The 22924-nt window shown below is 35.5% G+C and overlaps 1 protein-coding gene across 2 annotated transcripts; it reads left to right on the top strand.

The window, feature by feature from the left end:
• Positions 1 to 104: 104 nt before the first annotated feature.
• On the top strand, positions 105 to 21647 carry FGFR1OP2 (FGFR1 oncogene partner 2). Of its 2 annotated transcripts, XM_046679425.1 has the most exons (7): positions 105 to 374; positions 9034 to 9170; positions 11765 to 11882; positions 12857 to 12999; positions 15404 to 15517; positions 18047 to 18160; positions 19559 to 21647. In XM_046679425.1, the coding sequence occupies exons 2-7, from the start codon at positions 9036 to 9038 to the stop codon at positions 19694 to 19696; spliced, it is 762 nt and encodes a 253-aa protein (XP_046535381.1). In that variant the 5' UTR covers positions 105 to 374; positions 9034 to 9035; the 3' UTR covers positions 19697 to 21647. The 2 variants fall into 2 exon arrangements, with proteins under 2 accessions (XP_046535381.1, XP_046535390.1); XM_046679434.1 differs by lacking the exon at positions 15404 to 15517.
• The last annotated feature ends 1277 nt before the right edge of the window (positions 21648 to 22924 follow it).

Below are 22924 nucleotides of genomic sequence, written 5' to 3'. Positions count from 1 at the left end.
AGCGTAGATTAACGGGGAGGGACGAGGAAGGGACCCCGCCCCCACCTCTCGCGCATGTCTGCGGGAAGGCGCAAGTAGATCTCTCGGCTCTGCCCCCCCACGGTAACGCGAGGAAGGAAATCTCGCGAGGTTGGAGCGCCCTGAGAGGGCTGGTCGGAGGCTGTCAGCGGAGGTTTACCGCGGGCCAGGGATGGGGCTGCGCTCCGCCGACCCCAGGGCTGCCTCCCCGCTACCTCTGCCGGCTTGTGCGCCTGCTCGCTGAAAGAAGCTGAAGAGGCGAGAGGAGGCTCTTCCCTTGGGTGCATAGGTCCTCGTTGGCAGAGGCTTTGAGTCCTCATCGCCACAGCTGACGGCTGCGAGGGATTGAGACCAGAGTAAGTGGAATACATCCAGGGACAGGAGCGGGCGTGGCGGGTGGGCAGCTTCCTTGCTCTGGGCCGCTCGGGTGCCCTGCACCTCTTGAACTCCCGGCCGCCGGCCCTGGCCGCTTCCCCGCTCCTGGGAGCGGTACTTCCTCTCCCCGGCCCCGGCGCTGAGCTCCTCTTTCCGGGACCGAGATGCGCAAAGTTTAATGAGAAGCCTTGGCCCTCACCCTGTGGACACACCCTCTATGTCTGTTTTCTTTCTGCCTCACCCACCTGGGAGCTCACCCTTGAGGGGAGGGAAGAGGGACCCCTTTCGGTTTTCAGTTTACTTCTTTGCAGCATATGACAGGGATAACCATTCCCTCTTTCTTGCAACTGCCCTCCAAGGAATACTACTCTTTTCCTGGTTTTCTTCCTGCCTGCTGTACCCCATCTCTGATGATGGTACCAGTATCCCTCCAGCTGTCTAAACTGGAAACCTCCGCCCTTGATTCTGCTTTTCCACTCGCGCTGCACTGTTATTTCTTCTTTCACCGGAATTTCTGCACTTGTTCTCCCCAGCTAGTTTTCCCACCATCATCCTTCCATAGAGTTAACATTTTGAAATACAAATCCCTTTATATCACTCCTTGCCGTAAACTTTTTCGATAACCGTATTGCTGACAGAATCCAGTCCTAATTGTTAAGCATGTCATACAGGCCTTTTATCGTCTGCCCCAGTCCATTCTACCTTTTTAGTTTCATCTTGCTTTTCCTCCAAATACCTTAATATCCAGCCGTACCAGAATATTGGCTGTTTCCCCAAACGTGTCATGCATTTTCACAACTCTGTGCCTTTGTATGTGCTGTACCATCTGTCTAGAATGCGTACTCTTTTTTTTTTCCTACCTATCAAGACCCAATTCATAGATCATCGTCTTCTCAGACTCCCTCAGGTGACATTGATAATACCACTGTGCTCCCAAAGCACTTGAAACAGTTTTTCTGCAGTATTTATTAGGTTATATTATTTGTTCACGTGTCTGTCCCTTGTGCCTATTTGAGCTTGAGTCTGGAATCATGTCTTCCTCATCTTTGTAACAAAAGCTGGTCCAATGCTTGGCATATAGCAGGCATTGTTTATGTATACATATGTACACATATTTATAATGTAATCATTCTAAAGATCCACCGTAGGAGTCCTTAGTTACCTTGAAATTTTAGAATTTTAGAGCCCGAAGGAAACTTGTATATGAGCTAAAAGGCCCCTGACCTGTTTTGAATATGAGGAACCCTGTACCCCTACCACACAAGTAATTGTGCTTTTAGTATTTGCTGATTGAGATGATGAATAATGGCAAAAAACTATGCTTTTAAATGATTTTGTATTTTATTATACCCGTATCTGTTTATATTCAAAAAATAATGGGATATATATGTGGGAGAAATATTTTTGATGACCATGTTTGCTGTGTGTACATCCATGCAGCTCTTGTGATGATTCCTTGTCCCACAGGTTAGAAATAACTGGTTTAGATTAGGTTAAGTTCTTCTTGAATCATCATACCTATTTGAACATATATGTATAAGCAGCTTATATTTAGCCACAATTCCAAGGTAATGTGTATTAAAAAAAAATTCTTCTGTGTCCTTATTTTCAAATTCTGTTCCTTCCAACTTTAAAAATTCATCTTCTTCCTAAAGCTACTTCATAAAACTCCAAATATGTATTCATTCCATCGTTTTCAAGGATAGTGAGAATTTTCTGTGCTTTCAAACATAGTGATATGTCTGTATAAGGTCCTTATTTTTGTATGTAAATTACATGCATTCTTTCTCGATCTCTTTAGATTATAAGTTTCTAAGAAAGCCATAGCTGTGCCTTATTTTGCTATTTCCATATGTGTCTCTCAATATTACCTACTAATTTACGTGAGAGGCACCTGCCTGAACAATCCAATAAAATTTTTTAACTAAACTAGATTGTTATTTATAGATACTTCTATGGTAAATCAGTAGTCACAATATTTCTGTGTAGGTCCAGCTATAGGATAGTCGATTTATAGATAAAGGAGAAGGAAGAGTGACTTGAATTTCTTTAAATTTTTCTTAACCCAAATCTAAAACTAAACAGCTGGCAGTTGCTGTCTTGGGTGGGTGGTAGTTTCTCTTTTTCAGTAGCAGAATGTTCTGAACCCTCTGCCAGGAGTCTGGTTGCAAATGTCTTTGGGTGGGAAAGTAGGCGAGAATGTGGCTAATGCAGGAGAAACTGCTTTAGAAAAATTTCACCTGGAAATTGGGCCTACCTAGAGAAAATAACATAAGTGCACTCTGACTAGTTAAGACAAGCACTATAAAAATAGGCAAATAAATTGGGAATACTCCTTTTTTTTTACCAGTCTGTTTTTAAATTTTAAAACTTGTTAGAGAGTTTGGAAAACAATCTTCCTCCCACTCCACTTACCAGCCAAAAAAGGGAGCAAAGCACAATGGTTTTCAAAAAAGGTGGCATAGCAAATGCATATTATAAAATACTTTAAACTTTTCTGTGGTTTCATATACAGGAAATGAACATGCAAATTCTTAGAAACTTTGTGTCATTTTTTCTGAAGTGCCACTAAAATTATGCTTTGAATTACCTGATGTTTATAATTCCTTTCTCTGAATTAGGTATATTGTTATAGTTACAAAACAAATTTTAAATATAGTTCACTTTGATAGTAGTATTTCATTATGCAATCTAAAGAATGTTTTTTAAAGTGGATGTTAATTGTAATTTCAGAAAAACGTATGAGTAAACATTTATTGGTCTTGTAATTAACTCTGATACCTAATTAAAGTGGATGCCAGGCTTTTATTAGTTATAAGGAAAAATACTTGGAGTTTTGTTATTTTTTTCATCTATTCTTCATTTACACTCCCGTTTATTTTCTATTGCTGGCTTGAAAGGCAATTTTTACAGTATCCTGGCAGACCCATTGGTGAAGTAGGGTCAGGGAATTTGCTTTGTTTTTCCACCCAGGGAAGCTGAGATGGTTTTTACATAGGTGAAAGCAAACAGGGCCGTGGGGATTCACCGTGGCTCCTGAGAGAGTGCTAGACTGGGGATCAGAAATTCCATTTCTGGTATTAGCTTGGCTCCTTCCTTGCTGTTTGGTGCTGTCATTCAGCTTCTTATATTTGGAATTCCTAAGTCTATTTCCTCATTGATAAAATGGGAATAACACTTGTCCTGTTGACCAAAAGACAATATAAGATAGTATTCCTCAGGTTCAAAAAGATACCAACAGTTTGAATTAATTAAAATGGTTACCTAGCAGTTTGATTTTACTCTAGAGAGCTCTGGAGGTCCATTTGGTTTGGATTAGGTTGGAGAGAAGGCGAAGAGTAGGTGAAACAATTTTGAAGAAGAAAAAGGTATCTTGCCATATCTTACAACTCTAACGGTTGAGGCAGTGTGTTATTGATGTAGAGAGAGATAGATAAACAGACCCAGAGAATAGAGAGCTCAGAAACATATCCACAGATTTATTGAAACAAAATACAACAGATGTGGCATTAAAATTCAGTGGAGGTATTCCAGTCACAAAAAAGAAATAATTATGTGACATGATAGAGGTGCTAATTATCACTGCAATGGTAATCATATTACATATATGAATGTATCAAATCAACATATCCTACACAACTTACATAATGTTATATGTCAAGTATATTTCAATAAAAGAAATTCAGTGGGGGAAGAGTGTACTATCCGATAAATGGGACGGGGGCAACTAGTTGTTCCCATATGAAAAAGAAAATGCAAGTAGATACCTTCCTTATACCATACCTGCAAATAAACACCAGAGGAGTTAAAGACAAAGGCAAAACCTTGGGAACAGGGAGTGATTTTTTTTTTTTAAGTTTTAAAATTAACATAAAATTGTCCTTTTTTGGAGTACAGTTCTGTTCATTTTAGTAGGTATGCGGGGTCATGTAACCACCATCACAATCAGGATGCACAACTGTCTGTCATCCACAATACTCCCTTCTGCCACACCCTCTTCTCACCCCTGACTCCTGACAATTACTGATCTCTTACCCATCACTATAGATTTGTCCTTTGGGCAGTGCCAGGTAAATGGAAACAGTATGTAACCTTTTGAGATATCTTCTTTTACTCAGCATAATACTTGTGAGATTCGTCTATGTTGTTGCCTGTGTCAGTATATCATTGCTGAGTAGTGTTCCCTGGTATGGACTGTATGTACTACAGTTTGTTTATCTACTCATTTCTGTACAGTAAATACCCAGGAGTGGTATTGCTGGGTCATATGGTAGCTGTTTGTTTACCTTTGTAAGAAACTGCCAAACCGTTTTCCAAAAGAGCCATATCATTTGGCATTCTCACTAGAACTGTATGAGAGTTCCAGTTGCTCTGCATCCTTGTCAGCACTTGGTATGTCAGTACTTTTTATTCTAGCCGTTTTAGTAGGGGTGTAGTGGATCTTATCATGGTTTTTAATTGCATTTCTTTAATGGCTAATGATGTTGAGCATATTTTCATGTGCTTATTTGTCATCCATATATCTTTTTGCTTAAGTATTAAAGTCTTTTGCTTATTTTAAAAAGTGGATCATTTACTGTTAGTTTTGAGAGTTTTTTATGTATTCTAGATACAAGTCTTTTGTCAGATATGTGATTTGCAAATAGTTTCTCCTAGTCTGTAGTTTGTCTTTTCAGACTATGTTAATGGTGTGTTTCCAGAGCAAAGGTTGGTGAAATCTACTTTATTAAATTTTTCTTTTATGAAGCAAGCTTTTGGTATCATGTCTAAAAAATCTTTGCCTAAGCTCAGGTCAGAAAGATTTTCCCTGCTTTTCATTTTACATTTAGATCTATGGTCCATTTTGAGTTAATTTTTATATAAAGTCTAAGAATTATTTCGGGGTTAAATTTTTGGTATATAGATGTCCAGTCTTGCAACAGTTGAAAAGACTATCCTTTCTCCTTTGACATTCCTTTGCACCTTTTTCATAAATCAATTGGCCATGTTTCTGTGGGCTTATTTCTGCACTCTATTCTCTTCTGTAAGTTCTCCGCCAGAACCATGCTTTCTTGATTGCTGTAACTCTATAGTAAGTCTTAAAATTTGGTAGTGTGATTTCTCCAACTTTGTTTTCAAATTTCTTTTGGCTATTCTAGTTTCTTTGCATTTTTGTAGAAGTTTTAGAATTAGCTTATCAGTTTCTACCAAAAAAATCTTGCCGTGATTTTGATTGGAAATTGCACTGAATCTGTAGATCAGTTGTAGACAACTGACATCCCTACTATGTTGAGTCTTCCAGTCTGTGAGCACAGTATGTCTCTCTGTTTATTTAGGCCCTCTTTGATTTCTTTCCTTAGCATTTTGCAGTTATCAGTGTACATATCCCACATATATTTTGTTAGGTTTATGCCTAAAAACTTCATTTTTTTTGAACTATTGTAAATTTTTTTTTTAACATTTCGGTTTCTAATTGCTCCTTGTTAATATATAGAAAAACTATTGATTTTTTTGTGTATTAATCTTGTATCCTGTGACATTGCTAAAGTTATTAGTAATAGGAGTTCTTTTTTTGAATTCTTTGGGATTTTCTACATAGACAACATGTTAGCTGTGAATAAGGGCAGTTTTATTTCTTCTTTTCTAATCTATATGTCTTTTATTTCCTTTCCTTGCCTTATTGCAGCAGTATGATGTTGAATGGGAGGGGCGATTGGGGACATTCTTGTCTTGTTCTTGATTTTAGAGGGAAAACATTTAGTCTTTCACTCTTAAGTATGGTATTTGCTATATTTTTTTGGAACTGTCCTTTCTCAATTTGAGGAAATCCTCTTCTATTTCTAGTTTGCAGAGAATTTTTTTAAAGATTTTATTTTTTTCCTTTTTCTCCCCACAGTCCCCTGGTACGTAGTTGTGTATTCTTCGTTGTGGGTCCTTCTAGTTGTGGCATGTGGGACGCTGCCTCAGCGTGGTCTGATGAGCAGTGCCATGTCCGCACCCAGGATTCGAACCAACGAAACACTGGGCCGCCTGCAGTGGAGCGCGCGAACTTAACCACTCAGCCACGGGGCCAGCCCCTGCAGAGAATTTTTAATATGAAAGGATGTTGTGTTTTTTCAATGCACTGATTGGAATGATCAAGTGTGTGTGTTTTTTTTTTATGGTGGATTACATTGATCTGAGTATTGAGACAGACTTGAATTCTGGGATAAACTCTACTTGGTCATGGTATATTATTCTTTTTATACATTGCTGAATTTGAGTTGCTAGTATCTTCTTGAAGATTTTTGCATTTATATTCATGAGGGATATTGGTCTGTGGTTTTCCCTTTTTTTTTTTTTTTGAGGAAGATTAGCCCTGAGCTAACTACTGCCAATCCTCCTCTTTTTGCTGAGGAAGACTGGCCCAGAGCTAACATCCATGCCCATCTTCCTCTACTTTATGCGTGGGATGCCTACCACAGCATGGCTTTTGCCAAGTGGTGCCATGTCCACACCCGAGATCCGAACCTGCAAACCCCTGGCTGCCAAGAAGCAGAACGTGCGAACTTGACCACTGCGCCACTGGGCCGGCCCCTCTTTTTTTTGGAGTGTGTTTGTGTGGCGTTGGTATCAGAGTGATGCTGACATCATTTTATGAGTTTGGAAGTATTTTCTCAAGGGGGCTGCGTAAGATTGATGGTATTTCTTATGTTTGGTAGAATTTACTGTTGAGTTGAGATGTTTTGCAAAAGATTTTTAACTACAAATTCAATAGTTATAACTATTTCTTCAATAGTTAGGACTGGAGCTGGCCCCATGGCCAAGTGGTTAAGTTCACACTCCACTTTTGCAGCCTGGGGTTCATTAGTTTGGATCCTGGGTGCAGACCTGTCACTGCTCATCAAGCCCTGCTGAGGCCACATCCCACATAAAGGAACTAGAAGAACCTATAACTAGGATATACAACTTTGTACTGAGGGGGGCTTAGGGGAATAGATGTTAGCTCAGGGCCAATCTTCCTCACCAAAAAAAAAAAAGAAAGAAAAAGAAAAAATTAGGACTGTTATAGAATAGTTACACAAGTTTAATAATTATAGTCTCCCTTGGTGCAGCATCTTGGACAGGTTTTGGATAGTTGTCCTTTTGTGTTTTAGCCAATATGGGACATTGGTTCCTTTAATGGCCCTTTTGCTTATCATATTTTCAGGTACCATTATCTAAACCTCTTAAATCTTAGAAGACAAATCCTTTGGTGGTTTTATCTGCAGAGCCAGAAATTGTCTTAATTTCCAAATTGTTTAATTCTTAAATCTCTCTGGAAATATCTAGTCACATGTTGCATATTTTCTAAATTGACAGTTTTACATTTTAATTTATTTTAATTAAATCCTTGTATTCACATTTGAATCTATTTTTAATAACAGGACAATATACCCTTTGCTTCATCTGTTGTGTATAACTAAGAATACTGTTTGAATGTTTTCTGACGTCTATTTTTTCATCTTTATTTAGTTTACAATTTTGAATCTTTGTTCAATATAACCTTAAATGAAAGCCTACTGAAACTGCCTGATGTGTTATATTTTCTTTTTTTTATTATTGCTTTTACACGGTTGGGTTATTTAAATCCTCTCTTTTCTACTTTGCTGCATTTTTCTGTATCTGAGAGGCCAATAATTAATTGAACTGGTTGGTGCAAATCTGTAGTCCAGTGTCGTAGTATCTAACAAAATCCTGCATTCTGTAGCAGATTTCTGCCTTCCTAAAGTTGAGGAAAATTATAGCCCTTAATTACAGCCCTTAACTTGGATCTATTCCAGAGCTTTAATTTAACTTCTATAGACCTGGCTTCTGGCCTTGTAATTTTACAGTGTGATTTTATCTTTTGAGAAAACCCTGAAGAAAGGGTGGCTCATATAAAAGGTAAAGTAAAACTTAGTAGAAAGAAAAAATCAAGGACGGTAAGTTTCAGAAGGTTAAAGGTTTTGAGAGAGATTATTTTAAAATTAAAATTTTGTTTTGAGATCTCAGCATACCAGTTGAAGTTAACCATTGACTGTTTCATGTATTGTCTTCTAATTTTTTGAGCTCCTCTTAAAAATATTATTTATTGATTTTAACATGTCAAAAGTTTCCCATAATGGTCAGTGTTGTTCTCAGTCAGAATTTGTTGTGCCATTTACTAAGGATCAATAGGATGTGTTTGTAAACAGTGTCTGAGGTCACCTAACCAAGCAGAGGCTAGAAAGGATCTTATAGTCAGAGTCCGACAATCATTGACCATAGGATACAGACTAGTAAAGTGGCCTTTTTCACAAATGACAGATAGAGAATGCCCTCTTGAAGGGCGCAATTTCTATACAATATAAAATTACTCATTGGATGTGTACTTTTTTTGCCACCATACATTCAAGGTGTTTACATTCTGATTATGTCCACAAATCGTTTATATGTGTTCCGGTTTTCTTGAATATTATAATTTCACTCTCAAGCTTGTGCCATCCTAACAGAAGCAAAATCACAGGTGTTCTTAGATGGTTTTTCTCCCCAGACAGTGAACAATCCTGTAACAAATGCAGCCTAAGAAGTGTATCTGTGTTAACGTGAAACTAAAATAAGGTGATATGCTGGCTTTGTTTCCGGTCTTGACTTTTATTTTAATTCTGGGTATTCCTTTAGAAATGAGTTGCACAATTGAGAAGGCGCTTGCTGATGCTAAAGCTCTCGTGGAAAGATTGCGAGATCACGACGATGCTGCGGAATCTCTGATTGAGCAAACCACGGCTCTCAACAAGCGAGTAGAAGCCATGAAGCAGGTCTGGTTTTTTTCTTTCTTGCTGATTCCATTTTTTAAAAAAGCAGTCATTGACATTTGTGTATTGCTTGAATCATAAACTTCTGCTTAATTAGTTTTTTTAATGTTCTCTAAAATTTAAAAGTAGCTTTACTTGAAGTTAGAAAACTTCAGTTTTTCTTTAAATTAGAATATAGTTTTGTCATGTTCATGTGACATCTATATGTATATATTTTCTAAAACCTGTAGACTTGATCACTTGTTTTTCTGACAGCAAAGCACATTTGAGTTTAGAAAGTATATTAATTTATTAGGTGTAGATACATTTGACAACGACCAGATAATATCTTTTACTAGTATTGACACATATTGTGCTGTGTCTGTTATTTTTATAATGTGGAAATGTTTATATTTTTCTCTATACAAGTACTTAAGTGATGTCATTTAACAACAAAATAGTTTTTGGAAATGATGCAAGGTAATATCTGGTTTATACCTTGTGCAGTTACTGCATTTGTACTTGATACGTTATTTTTCATTTAACAATGCCAATTAAAGAAGAAATGAAAAGTTATCCTTATTATTATCCTTCTTGTTATCCTTATGATTGTATAAGAACAATCCACTGGGCCATTGAGTTTAGCTACCATTTTAAGCCCTCTTGTGATAAAAATTTTCAACTCTGAGAGAATTATAAAATCTCTAATATGATGGAAATCAGTGGACAAGAATGTATTTTCATAGCCTACTGTTGTGAAACTCATCCATTTTGTTAAAGGCAGCAACCCTGGGATACTACTTTTAACAAAGCTGCTGGAAATAACGGAGCAAGTTTACTTATTTTGTTTTGCAACTCTGTTGCCCTAAATAGATGACACACCTCCCTACCTGTCTAGCTTGACTCATGCATTCCAGTGAACATATATCTGCTCGGAAGTTGTGAAAAAAGGAGTTTGAGGGGCTGGCTGGTGGGCGTAGTGGTTACATTCATGTGCTCTGCTTCTGCGGCCTGGGGTCCGCAGGTTCGGATCCCAGGTGCAGACCCAGCACTGCTCGTCAAGCCGTGATGTAGGGGCGTCCCACATAAACTAGAGGAAGATTGGCACAGATGTTAGCTCAGCAACAGTCTTCCTCAAGCAAAAAGAGGAAGATTGGCAACAGATGTTAGCTCAGGGCCAGTGTTCCTCACACACCAAAAAAAGAGGTTTGACAACCAGAGTTAACCAGAATGTTATAATGAATACGTTACTAAGTGGCTCATCAAAATGCCGTGAAAATAAAGGAGAGCAATTTTAAAGGTAGGTTCTCATTTACTGAAAAAAATCAATTTTACATTTCTTTTGCACATGTTCTTTTATTATTATTGTTATTATTATTATTAGAGATATGATTCACATACTGTAAAGTTTACCCTTTTGAAGGGTACAGTTCATTGGATTTTAGTTTATTCACAGGTTGTGCAACCATAGTCACTATCTAATTCCAGAACATACTCGTTACCCCAAAGCCTGTATCCATTAGCAGCCTCTCCCTAGCTCTCCCTTCCCCCACTTCCTGCCAACCACTAATCTTTCTATCTCTATGGATTTTCCTGTTTTGGACACTTTGTATGAATAGAATCATGCAATACATGGCTTTTTGTGACTGACTTCTTAATGTAATGTTTCCAGGTTTGTTCATGTTGTAGCATGTATCAGTACTTAATTCCTTTTTATTGCTGAATGATATTCCAGTGTAATGATGCAGCACATTGTGCCTCTCCATTCATCAGGTGTTGGACATTTGGAATGTTTCTATTTTTTGGCTATTATAGATAATACGGCTGTGATTACTTGTGTACAGATTTCTGTGTGGACATGTGTTTTCACTTATCTTGGGTATGTACCTGAGAGTGGAATGGATGGGTCATATAATAACTGTGTTTAACTTTTTGATGATCTGCCAGACTGTTTTCTGAGGCAGCTACACCCATCAACAGTACATGATGGTTACAATTTCTCCACATCCTCTCCAACACTTGTTATTGTCCTTTTGATTAAGGTCATCCTAGTGGTTGTGAACTGGTGTCTCATTGTTGTATTGAATTGTATTTCCCTGATGACTCATGACGTTAAGTATCTTTTCATGTGCTTATTGGCCATTTGTATATCTTCTTTAGAGAAATATCTCTTCAAATCCTTTGCCCATTTTTTTCTACAGCTTTACTGAGATATAATTGACATATAACATTGTATAAGTTTAAGGTGTACAATGTGATAATTTGATACACATATATATTGTGAAATAATTACCACAATAAAATCAGTTAACACCTCCATTAACTCACATAATTTACCTTTGTGTGTGTGTGTAAGGAAAATATATAAGATTTACTGTCTTGGCAACTTTCAAGCATATTATACAGTATCATTAACTCTGGTCACCACACTATACATTAGAGCCCCAGAACTTACTTATCTTGTTTGCCCATTTTTTAATTTTTTTTTTCCTATTATTGTTGAGTTGCAAGAGTTCTTTATATATTCTGGATACTAGACCCTTATCAGATATATATATCTCAGATATATATTTTCAAATATTTTCTCCCCACATGTTCTTTTTTAATCTTTCTATTAGTATCAGGAAGAAATTCAAGAACTTAATGAAGTTGCAAGACATCGGCCGCGGTCCACATTAGTCATGGGAATCCAGCAAGAAAACAGACAAATCAGAGAATTGCAACAAGAAAATAAAGGCAAGATATATTATCACTATGTATAGCAAATCAGAAGAGAACCTTAATCTGCAGTTGTACTGTCAACTTGGGACCAATTAATATTTTCAAAAATGGGAAAATGGCCAACTAAATTTGCATTTTGACATTAGTCTTATTTCTAGTCCATAAGCCTATATCATATTTATTGCTCTTTGTCCTGTCCTATATATGAATGTCTACCTTGCTTGGAGTCATCTTAGATTGTCACCTTCAATATGTAGTTTGCGCCATTGTTGTTACCTATTAAATAACTCAGTTTCTCTGCAGTCCCACTGTTTTGGCCCCCAGCTTAGGTGTTCATAGTTTCTTGCCTGAAATGTCCTAATTGGTCTCCCTAGTTCCAGTCTCTTTTCCCCCTCCAATCCATCTTCAACACAGGCATTAGACTGAGTTTTCAACAGTGTATCTGATCATGTTATTCTTTGGCTTGAGAACCTTCACTGTATGCTTATTTTCTTATCCAACCACCATCCACTTTCATGCCTCCCTACTTAGAATGCCTCAACTCGAGGAACGCAAGTTCATCTCAATACTGTGCTTCTGTGAAGCCTTCATTAATTTCTCCCCACACACTTCTCATATATGTTTGAGTCGAGTTCCACTCTGCACTTACCATGTTGTATTAAGTTATTCATGTATTTGTTTTCTTCACTAGACTCTGAGTTTCATTGTCTTTTGGTATTCCTAATATAAAGCATCATCTGATGCTTATTGTTGTTCAGTAAATGTTGAAATTATTCTCAAAAAATGAGTTTAAAATGGTCGTTTAAAAAACTAACGAAGGACTCCATTTGGTATCTTTTGCTTCTATATGGTTAGGTTTTTATACATCATGTTTTCTTTTTAAAATACCCTCTTTGTAAGTTGCTTTTTTTGATAAATGTAATGTAGAAGAGAATATTTTATATATCTTTAACTCAAATTTGAATAAAATACACTGTTATTCCTGATAGAATTACGTACATCCCTGGAAGAACATCAGTCTGCCTTGGAACTTATAATGAGCAAGTATCGCGAGCAAATGTTTAGATTGCTAATGGCTAGCAAAAAAGATGATCCGGGTATAATCCTGAAGTTACAAGAGCAGCACTCCAAGGTAATCCATTCCATAAATATAATTTGAAATGGAAAAGGACAATTGGTTAACTTGTGTTTAGGTTATTTTTTAAAATCACAGGTATCTAACATGACACTGAATACTTCATCTTTTTGACATTTTCTGCTTTTTCTTATTTTTTTCATTTCTTGTTACATATTGTTTTGTTTGATTTATTCTTCTAACTCCCATTGTTCCCTAGTAGCTTTAATACATATTCAAAAATAAACTTTATTTGGAAAATAAAGGTAAGTCTATTCAATTCAAAATTATTTTTATAAGGTTATCTGCTTTTAAGAAATACTTCCTCTAATAGATTTGTGTATTGACATCTGTAACAAAAACAAAAATTGAAATGCTGAAAACTTTTTTAAAAATCTGAAAGCAACTAATGGTAGATTTGTCTTTCTTAAGACTTTCTTTTCTGAAGACTGTTTATTTTTCTTAAGACTATTTTCATCCAGACTATAAGTAATCCTGATTACAATGAAAAACCATGGCATGAAGGAGAGGAAAAGAACCAATATATTGAAATTTTGTCTCCCTCCCCCCAAGTCGTGTATCAGTTAACATCATTTTTAGAGACAGGGCTGAATGGTTAGACATCAGTGTTTTTCCTTCTGTTCATCTTACTTGTTGTCATCCCTGTGTCTCTCCCCTTTGTTTATGTCTCTGTGTTTGCTATAAAGACAAGTAAAATAATCTTTTCCCATTTACATTTTATTTTAAACTGAATTTTAACTGCTGATGTGAAATAAAAATATTAGAGTAGATTGTGATTACTAGGTCACTATCTGTATTGGATAATGGTGAGCTAACTATTATTAGTTATAACTAGTATTATTTAAGAACTATTGATTGTTGTAAGACATTTTTATCTTTCTCAATTATTGAAACACATTTTAGATTCTTTAAAATATTGCTTCCATGTTGGTGCCTGTATGTATTGTTAAATTATTATTAATTCTATTAAAATTAAATACCTAGTAAATAGATCTTTGTGTGACAACTTTACATATTAAGGAAGTTAGTAATAGATATGTCTGTGTCAAATAGTAAAATAATTAATTAAAATGAGTTTAATGTTATCTAATTATGCTATTCATTTCCTAACCAAAAGGAAAATCTTGGATATTTAAATGGTAATCTTTTGAATATAAAATGTATCTATTGTTAATGAGATTGATCATTATAAAAACATTTAAATTTAAATGTATAGCTTAAAATTTTTTTTAAGGTACAAAGATGAATTGACTTAAAATTATTGGTCAAATAAATGTAATCTTGAGAAATTCCAAATGGCCCTATGTTTAATAACCTAAGAAATAAATTTTTTAAGATCTAAAGAGAAGAATAGTCTGACAAAAAAGTGTTTAGAATAAGATACTGCAGGTTTCTAGTCCCATCTGGTAGCATCTACGACAGAAGCAAATGTTTTCTTTTAAAACGCATTAAATTTTACAATTCACCAGAGCTATTTTATTAATTAGCAAAGTTAAACATTTCTTATGATAGCTGTAAACCATCCTTTTTCATTATGTAGATTGAATTATTCATCTAAGTGCTGATCCTTGCCTTTCATAAAATGACTGTTCAGTTACTTGTTATTAATTCTAACTAATACATATTAATGTTTGTGATTTTGATTTTTCCCAAAAAGGAGACACTTCGACTCAATTAAATGAACATTTATTAACCCCTGCACTAGCTTAGTTATTATTAAAAAGATGAATGAATGAGTAAGTTCCGTTGTTCTACCATAGGAGCTTACAGTGTAATGGGAGATACAGATACAAACATAACTATCTAACATAAGGAAGGATGTGATGAATCCTAAAATAGAGATATGAATTATTACTGGAACACTAGAGGACGCAAGATTAGTTCTCATGAGGAGAATTTGAGAAGGTGTCAAGGAAAGGAAGAAATCCATCTAAATCTAGCCTTGAATTAATTACTGAGATGGGGGCACTAAGCAGAAGTAAGTGAGCAGAGAAACTTGTATAATAAAGGCACAGAAATAGGAGATTCCGGGACGTGTTTAGGTACCAGTGCTCTGATATGCCTAAACACAAAAATAATTTTATTATAACACATTTTGGGGTAACAGATGGAGTTACACGTGACAGCATTTTGGAGTAAGAGACCTTTTTGAGACTAATATGGAATTTTGCCCTCACCTTGAAGTTTTTGAGCACACATTTAAAAATCAATAAAATGTTTGAGAAGAACTCATTTTCACCCAAATATTCATTTTTACATTATTTTTGAACAGCTGCCTTTTTGGAAATCTTAAAAAAACAAACATTTCAAACAGTTGGCTAACACGCATGAACTAACACTCATTCAGTTTTTAAATTACGGATAATATCCGTATTAACATTATAATGACTCTGTACTACAGATTGACATGGTACATCGTAACAGCTCCGAAGGATTCTTCCTTGATGCATCTCGACACATCCTTGAAGCACCTCAACATGGACTGGAGAGGAGGCACTTGGAAGGAAATCAGAATGTACACTAAATAATACAGTCAACTATTGGGGCGTGGATGGAAGTGGTGGGGGGCTGCATTTAAAAAGTTCTTTTACATTGAATTTTCCTGCCGGATTAAATCAGCAAATAAATGAAATTTCTTTAAGAAATGCTGTGCTTTTGATAGCTGTGCAAAAATGTTCAGCGTGGAAACTTTAAATCTCTCATTAATTTTCTGTGTACTGTGTCATACACAGCCTGTTAGACAAATGCAGGCTTTCCAGGTTGTTCAGGCTAGCTTTTCATTTTGTTGCTCTTGTTAGCTGTTGCTGCAAAATTTTAGTAAGCTTTAAACAGTTATTCTCTTTCTGGACATCAAAAGTGTTTTCTTGGCAGTAATTTTCATCTGATTTCATAAAAATTTTGTTGAATCAGACTATTAAGTGAACTGTTGTAATTCAGATTTTTAATAGTTTGTAGTCCTTTAGTTTGAGTCCACAATAAAATAATGCCTTCCTTTGGGTCTTGTGATTAAGTATAGTAGTACACTCTCCATTGTGTCTTAACTTTCTTTTTTCTTTTTTTCTTTAACTTAATTGTGACAGGTCTTTATTGAGCAAAGTTGAAATAAACCTAAACAAAAGTTAGACATGAAAGGCATTTCAAGACAGTTCAAGGATTACGGTGCTGACTCTTCTTGCCTTTAAGACAGTTTTGAAAGCACAGGTCTTGGCCTCTCATGCCCATTAAAAGATCTGTGCTAGTTCCCTAAAGATTTTATTGTAATAAGTGAACCATCCATGAACTGGGCTTATAAAGATACTGTTCTGTTTGAAGTATTGGGGTTTTTTTCTCGTGATGATTTTATGAGAACAGACTCTACCCTGAAAGGATGAGTGGTATTTTGTTTTCTTCCATTTTAAGAGTAAAGAATTGTTAGCTTCCTGTGTAGTCTTTTAACCTAGGTCAGTGCCATAGGACACCAAATCATAAACTGCGAAAGCTGTTAGTATTCAGATTCTTGATTCATTACCCATATTCAGTTTGCTGCTGCAGTTATCTGTACTTAACTTGCTTTTAAACATTATGCTTCCTTTACAGTGGGAGGGATTTTAAGCTTTTTTTTTTTTTAACTATGGCAGAATATGACAGATGTTTGTCTTGTTACCATTCTTGATACTGTAATCTAATCCTGAGCTGTCCAATAGAACTTTCTGAAATGGGGGAAATGTTCTTTATCTGTTGCTGTTCAATATGGAGGCCACCAGCCACATGGGGCTACTGAGCACTTTGAAGTCTCGCTAGTGTAACTAGAGGACTAAATTGTTAATTTTTTTAGATGTGTTTGATTTTAATTAATTTAAATTTAAATAGCACCATATTGAACAGAGTAGATTAGTGCTTCATTTTGCCTTCTTTCTGCATATTAGCATTGTATAGGTTTCCCTGTTAAAGTAATGTAATTATTTTTGTTGGTTAAGAAGACAGTAAATGTGTGGTTTGCTAAAGATATTCCTATTTGTTCTCCATATTTCTTCTATAGTTTACTGGTTTTGGGGGTTCCTTTTCAAATCCTTTTTGCAAATACAGTATATACAACTATTTAAGAGACAATGTTTATTTGGGGAGCTATTAACTTTTATGTTTAAGTGTTGGCCTTATAATAAAATAACCTTCAGTTGCCAGTGAACAATGGTTTATAGAAGCTGTTCATTGAAAAAATGATTATTCTCAAGTTTCTGTTGATTTTAAACTTTTGTCTGTCTCTTTTACTTGACTGTAAGCTCCTTGAAATCAGGGAACACGTCTTAACAGGCTTCATAGTCCTATTGCCTAGCACAGTGCCTGGCATATCATAGGTGTGCAAAAAAGAATAAGAGAATGAGATTGGAAGAAATTTATGCTACTTGCTGCACGAAACAAATGTGGATGTCTGTTTTATACTGAAGTTATATTGTGAACAGTTTGCAAAGAAAGCAATTTAATATTTTAATACTCAAAAGTAGAACTCTGTTCATTTTACTGAATAGTGCTGAACACTAAATAATAAGCAAATATAAGTGAGATACAGTTCCTGCTCTCAAGGAGGATTATAATCTAGAAAAGTTTCTAAATTGGATTGAGATCAATTTTTAGGCATGGATAATAGCAGAAAAGATTTGTAAATCATGAAGGCTTCAGGGGAAAACAGATTGAATGTGTCAACAATTTTTATCTTTGCCATTACTTTGATCAATAGTGTATGTAGGTGCAAAAAAGAAAAAGTTGCTGATCATTTGTGGTGAGAGCAATGTGAAGTATGAGTACTCTTTTTGCTAATGGGTTTAGTTGTATGGTGCTGCTTATCCTTAATTCTAGTCCTAACAGAAATCTGATTTCAAAAGCACATTCATGGTCAGTCAACTTTCTTGTAATTGTCTGTTTGATGTATTACATTCATGTTAAATGGCAATGTAAGAATATTACATTCATGTTAAGTGGCAATGCAGATTTTATAAAAAGGAGAGGATCCAAAAATAAAAATAATAAAGTATTTCACTGATTTGCAACTTCCGTTTCTTTTTTTCAGGAATTACAAGCACATGTTGACCAGATAACTGAAATGGCAGCAGTAATGAGGAAAGCCATTGAAATTGATGAGCAACACGGTTGCAAGGAGCAGGAACGAATATTTCAACTTGAAGTAAGTTTTAAATTGCAAATGTAGGTGAAAACTGTCCATACAAAGATTTCTACCAGAAAATATATCCCATTTTTAAATATATATGTACTTTTCTGGGATACTGGTAATGTTCTTTTTTTCACCTGGTTACTGGTTATATGGGTGTATAATGCAAGACCGTTTATCCAGTAATGCAGGGGCCTAGGATCAGTAGTAACTTATACCAGTATTTGAGAAAATCCATTTTTTGATTCTTTGTTGCTTCTGTTATTAGGTGAATATACTTCTTCATTTTAGTAATTTAAAAAATGTCTTCATTTTATTAGAGATCACGATGAAGGGAAAAATTTTTAGTCCACAAATAATATTCTTTGGGCACTTATATTTTTCTGGGGAATATAAAATCTTTTGTGTCATCTGTCCTTGATTTTGTGGTAGTGTAAAGCACAAGTCATTTGAATAATTCGAATCAGTAGAATAAACTTTTATACTTTAAAAGCTTCATTTTGAAATCATGGTGAAGAAATTGGATATAGAGGGCCAAAAATGATTTCTCTCTCTAAGAGCAAACTTTGTCAGTATAGGGCCAGATAGTAAATCTTTTAGGCTTGCAAACCAGATAGTCTCTGTTGCAAATACTCGACTCTGCCATTGTAACACAAAAGGAGCCATACACACAAGAAAGATTGGGCTTAACTATGTTCCAGTAAAATTTAATTTACAATAACAGGCCTCAAGCCAGGCCATAGTTTGCTGACCCCTGCTTTATACCGTTGAAAGTTAGAAAGTAAGACCGAAGACAGAGTGGTAAAGAATAAATTATGAAAGTTATTTTTAAATGTCTGCAAATTTCTTGATCTAGAAAGAAAAGGGAAAGTTGTTTACCATTGGTAGATTTGACCATTTACTTTCCGTCTTGAAAAATATCACAGTCTACTCAGCCAGCCCTGCTGCTGTCAAATTCTAGTGAGGGAAGCAAACCAGATGGCTTGTCCTGCATTCCATGCCATTGTGGAAAGTAATAAAAGTACTCAAGTGCTAAGAGGTTCTAGTCCCAGGGTATTATTCACAGGCTTTCTGAGTTTATATAAATATAAGGCTGGATGTTATTTTCTTCATCATACTGTGATTGTAAAATAAGGCAATTTCTGAGGTTCCGTCTACAGTTATAGCTGCATGAATGAGTAGGCTTTGCTGTGGTGGAAGACGCTGAATAACACGATTCCTAGCCCTTTAAAAAAGTGTTCCCTGGGTTCAAGTTGTCAGCTTCAACTACATGTCATTTAGTACATTTCTGCCAATGATAGAGCTTGCTTTTTATTTGTCAAACCTTTATATGTTTGGCTTTTCTTAACTTATGTTTGTACTCTTATAGCTACCGTGGTGACTGCATCTTTGTTTTTGTTTGCCTTCTTGCAGCAAGAAAACAAAGGCTTGAGAGAGATCCTTCAAATAACTCGAGAGTCATTTTTGAACCTTAGGAAAGATGATGTGTCAGAAAGCACATCTTTGTCAGCATTAGTGACCAATAGTGACCTGAGCCTACGGAAGAGCTGAAGAGCTTCTGAGTCTGTGAGCTGCTTACAAGGCTCCAAACGGGCCCTGGGACTGGCCTACTAAGGGGAATGGATTAACAGAAAAATCAATCTCAAGCTACCCTTTGTTTTATGTTTTTTCTATAATATGTACAGTGCACTGGCAATGACATTTTTAAGAGACAGCAGCGAAAAAAATGCATAGTTAATGGTCATAGACTCTATTCCGAAATCTAATTGAAAAGTAGAAATTAAGCCTTTGTTAATTGGTGAGCAAATGACAGATCATCACAGTGACGGCTGAACATAGCGGGAGCTTTCAGCAGTGCTCTTTGTATCTGGATGATACTTTGATAAACACATTCCCAGTAAAAGCTGGGAATTCATAAAAGTATCCCAATTTTCAGATACACATTTTGCCATGGTTTTGTGAACGGAAGATGGTCATACTAAACTTTATCCTCCCTCTCCTGTGTCAGAGCTAACAAATAGCTTACGTACTGTGAGACTTCGGCTTTGATGGTTGCCTGTCTGCCTTTGTTAATTTAAACTGTTGTCAAAGAAAATTCAGTTTGAAGGCTCTTAGAATGTTTTATGTATACCATAAACAAAAGAGGTAATTTAATTTGGCTAATTTACCATAATTAATACTCAGCTAACAATTGTCCATGACTTGTTTAAGTATATGAAATATCATTTCAGGAATGAAAGAGAAGGAATACTACTTTCTAAGAAAGAAGATCTTATAAGAGACATATTCAGTAGGTTAAACTACTCTTGAAAGAATAAGTTTTGGTTCTAAATCAATAATGAAGATGAGATTTTTTTCTTCTCTGGTTGATCTTTAAGGATATTAGCTCATTTATTTAGCTAACAGAGTTGAAATGTTTGATATAGCAAGCTAGGTATGGTAATTTCAAAGTAAATTGGGAATTCCTCTGCCTCATAGAACTCTTTTTTTAAAGTAATTACTCTAAAGAGATACAGAAAAATTAAAATTTCAAATTAAATTAAAATTTCAAAAAAAATAATTTTTATGAATCTGTTCTTAAGCTCCATCTGGTCCTCAAACCTATGATTCTTCTTATAACCTTTCAGTCAAAAGAGGGGAAAAATCTATGGATTTACAAGTATTTGTTTGATTTTTTTACAAAATATGTATCCAGTATGTAAATTTTTAAAAGCCACCAGAAATAGAAATGTGCTTTAACGTCAATTGAAATCTAAATTTTTCTTATTTTGTGGTGATTATAGAATAAAAGGATAAAATAAGAGCATCAAATATGATTAAATATGTTATACTCATTTATATTAAATACATATTAAAATTAGCACAATAGAAAATTCTACTTTTGAGTATATAATTTGTTAAAGAAATATTCACATGGTAATTTTTATGTATAATTTCTTATATTGGTAAAATTCTAAACTACTTTTCACTTCAGAATTTTTCTACCTTAAGTTTTGGGTAAATGGGGTTGATGGGGCTAATTGAATAGAAAAAGGGCTAATGGCCCTAACATTAGATTTCTTTTCTCATTCAGAGGCCTTAATTGATATTTTATAAATAAATGACAGTTTTTATTTTTAAACTTTTCTATTGATTTTTGGGAAAGTAGCCCTTAATTTGATGGCACATTGATTTATATAGTTTCCATCCCAAGTTAGAATTAAAGAAAATAAGCTACACAGTTGAGATTTAGTCGGAGGCAGTTCATTGAGGCAGCTCTATTATAAGACATTACTTGATAAATAATTATTTTTGTAAACAAATAAGTTGAGTTAATTTATTCTTGGTCTTCTTACTTGGATATAATTTTAAGATCTTGGTGTTTAAAGACGTTTACTTTGTTATATAGCAACAGTTTTCCATCCCATACTTTTTTTTTTAAAGCAGAACCTTAAATTTACGTCTGAGAGTATGTACTGCATAGGGGCCTATTTTATCAATAAAGACGAGTGATTAAAATTGATATGTCTCCAATTTAATTTGAAAACAATACTTACATTTATTGTTACATACAGTTTATTTTTAGGGCTTTTTCTCTCTGCTTATCACAATACTAGTACTTAGCAACAACTTCTATCTATATTTCTTAGGAATTGGCTAGCAACTCATTGCTGACTCTGCAAACCTTTTTATCACCTGTAGTGGGTTTAATGGTGTCTCTGTAAAGTTATGCCCACATGCTAACCTGGTGTACCTGTGAATGTGACCATATTTTCGAATAGAGTCTTTGCAGATTTAAGGATCTCAGGATAAGATCATCTTGGACTTAGGATGGGCCCTAAATCCAATAACTGTTGTCCTTATAAGAGTGAAGGAGATTTGAAACACAGAGAGGCACAAGGAGAAAGCCATGTGAAGACAGAGGCAGAGAATTACACAAGCCAAGGAATCCTATGGATGGTGAGGGGCCGCCAGAAGCCAGGAGAGAGGTGTGGAATGAATTCTTCTTCAGGGCCTCCAGAAATCAACCCAGCTCGATTTCAGTCTTCTGGCCTTGACTTTCAGAACTGTGAGAGAATACATTTCTGTTAAGCCCCCAGCCTGTGGTAGTGTGTTATAGCAGCCCTGACAAATGAATATGCCATCCATTATTTATCATCTATCCACTCAATTTTTTAATTTTTAATTTTTATTTTTTTTTAAAGATTTTATTTTTTTCCTTTTTCTCCCCAAAGCCCCCCGGTACATAGTTGTATATTCTTCGTTGTGGGTCCTTCTATTTGTGGCATGTGGGACGCCGCCTCAGCGTGGCTTGATGAGCAGTGCCATGTCCGTGCCCAGGATTTAAACCAACGAAACACTGGGCCGCCTGCAGCGGAGCGCGTGAACTCAACCACTCGGCCACGGGGCCAGCCCCACTCAATTTTTTATTTTATATAGGGAATACAATTCTAAAAAAAAAATTACATACATCACAGATAAAATGTTTTCTGTTCAAATTGATATTCTTTAATATCAAGGTGACTTACAAAATTTTATATTGCTAAATTGCCTCAATGATGAATGGAAGATCATAGATCTAAACTTAATTTTTGGTACCTACTACCTTTTTTGACTGTCAGGATAAAACAAGGGTACATTTTTTAGTGAAATATGGATGAAGAATAATTTCGAATTGGAATTTGAGGGGAGACTTTTTTGTTACCTCATTAGCTGCCTCTCAGTCTCCTTTGTTCCTTTCTTTCTGCTTGAGAGCCACAGGACTCAGTCCTTATTCCTGTTCTATATCTGTACTCACTT

This window comes from Equus quagga, chromosome 1, assembly GCF_021613505.1.
Source record: "Equus quagga isolate Etosha38 chromosome 1, UCLA_HA_Equagga_1.0, whole genome shotgun sequence".
Classification (NCBI taxonomy): domain Eukaryota; kingdom Metazoa; phylum Chordata; class Mammalia; order Perissodactyla; family Equidae; genus Equus; species Equus quagga.
This window is presented reverse-complemented; position numbering and strand designations above follow the sequence as displayed.

Excerpts from the sequence above, each read along its gene's own strand:
- FGFR1OP2 (XM_046679425.1), top strand. The coding sequence starts at position 9,036 with ATGAGTTGCACAATTGAGAAGGCGCTTGCTGATGCTAAAGCTCTCGTG. Across the intron at positions 13,000-15,403 it reads TACAAGAGCAGCACTCCAAG|ATTGACATGGTACATCGTAA; the intron begins GTAATCCATTCC and ends TCTGTACTACAG. Across the intron at positions 15,518-18,046 it reads ACTTGGAAGGAAATCAGAAT|GAATTACAAGCACATGTTGA; the intron begins GTACACTAAATA and ends TCTTTTTTTCAG.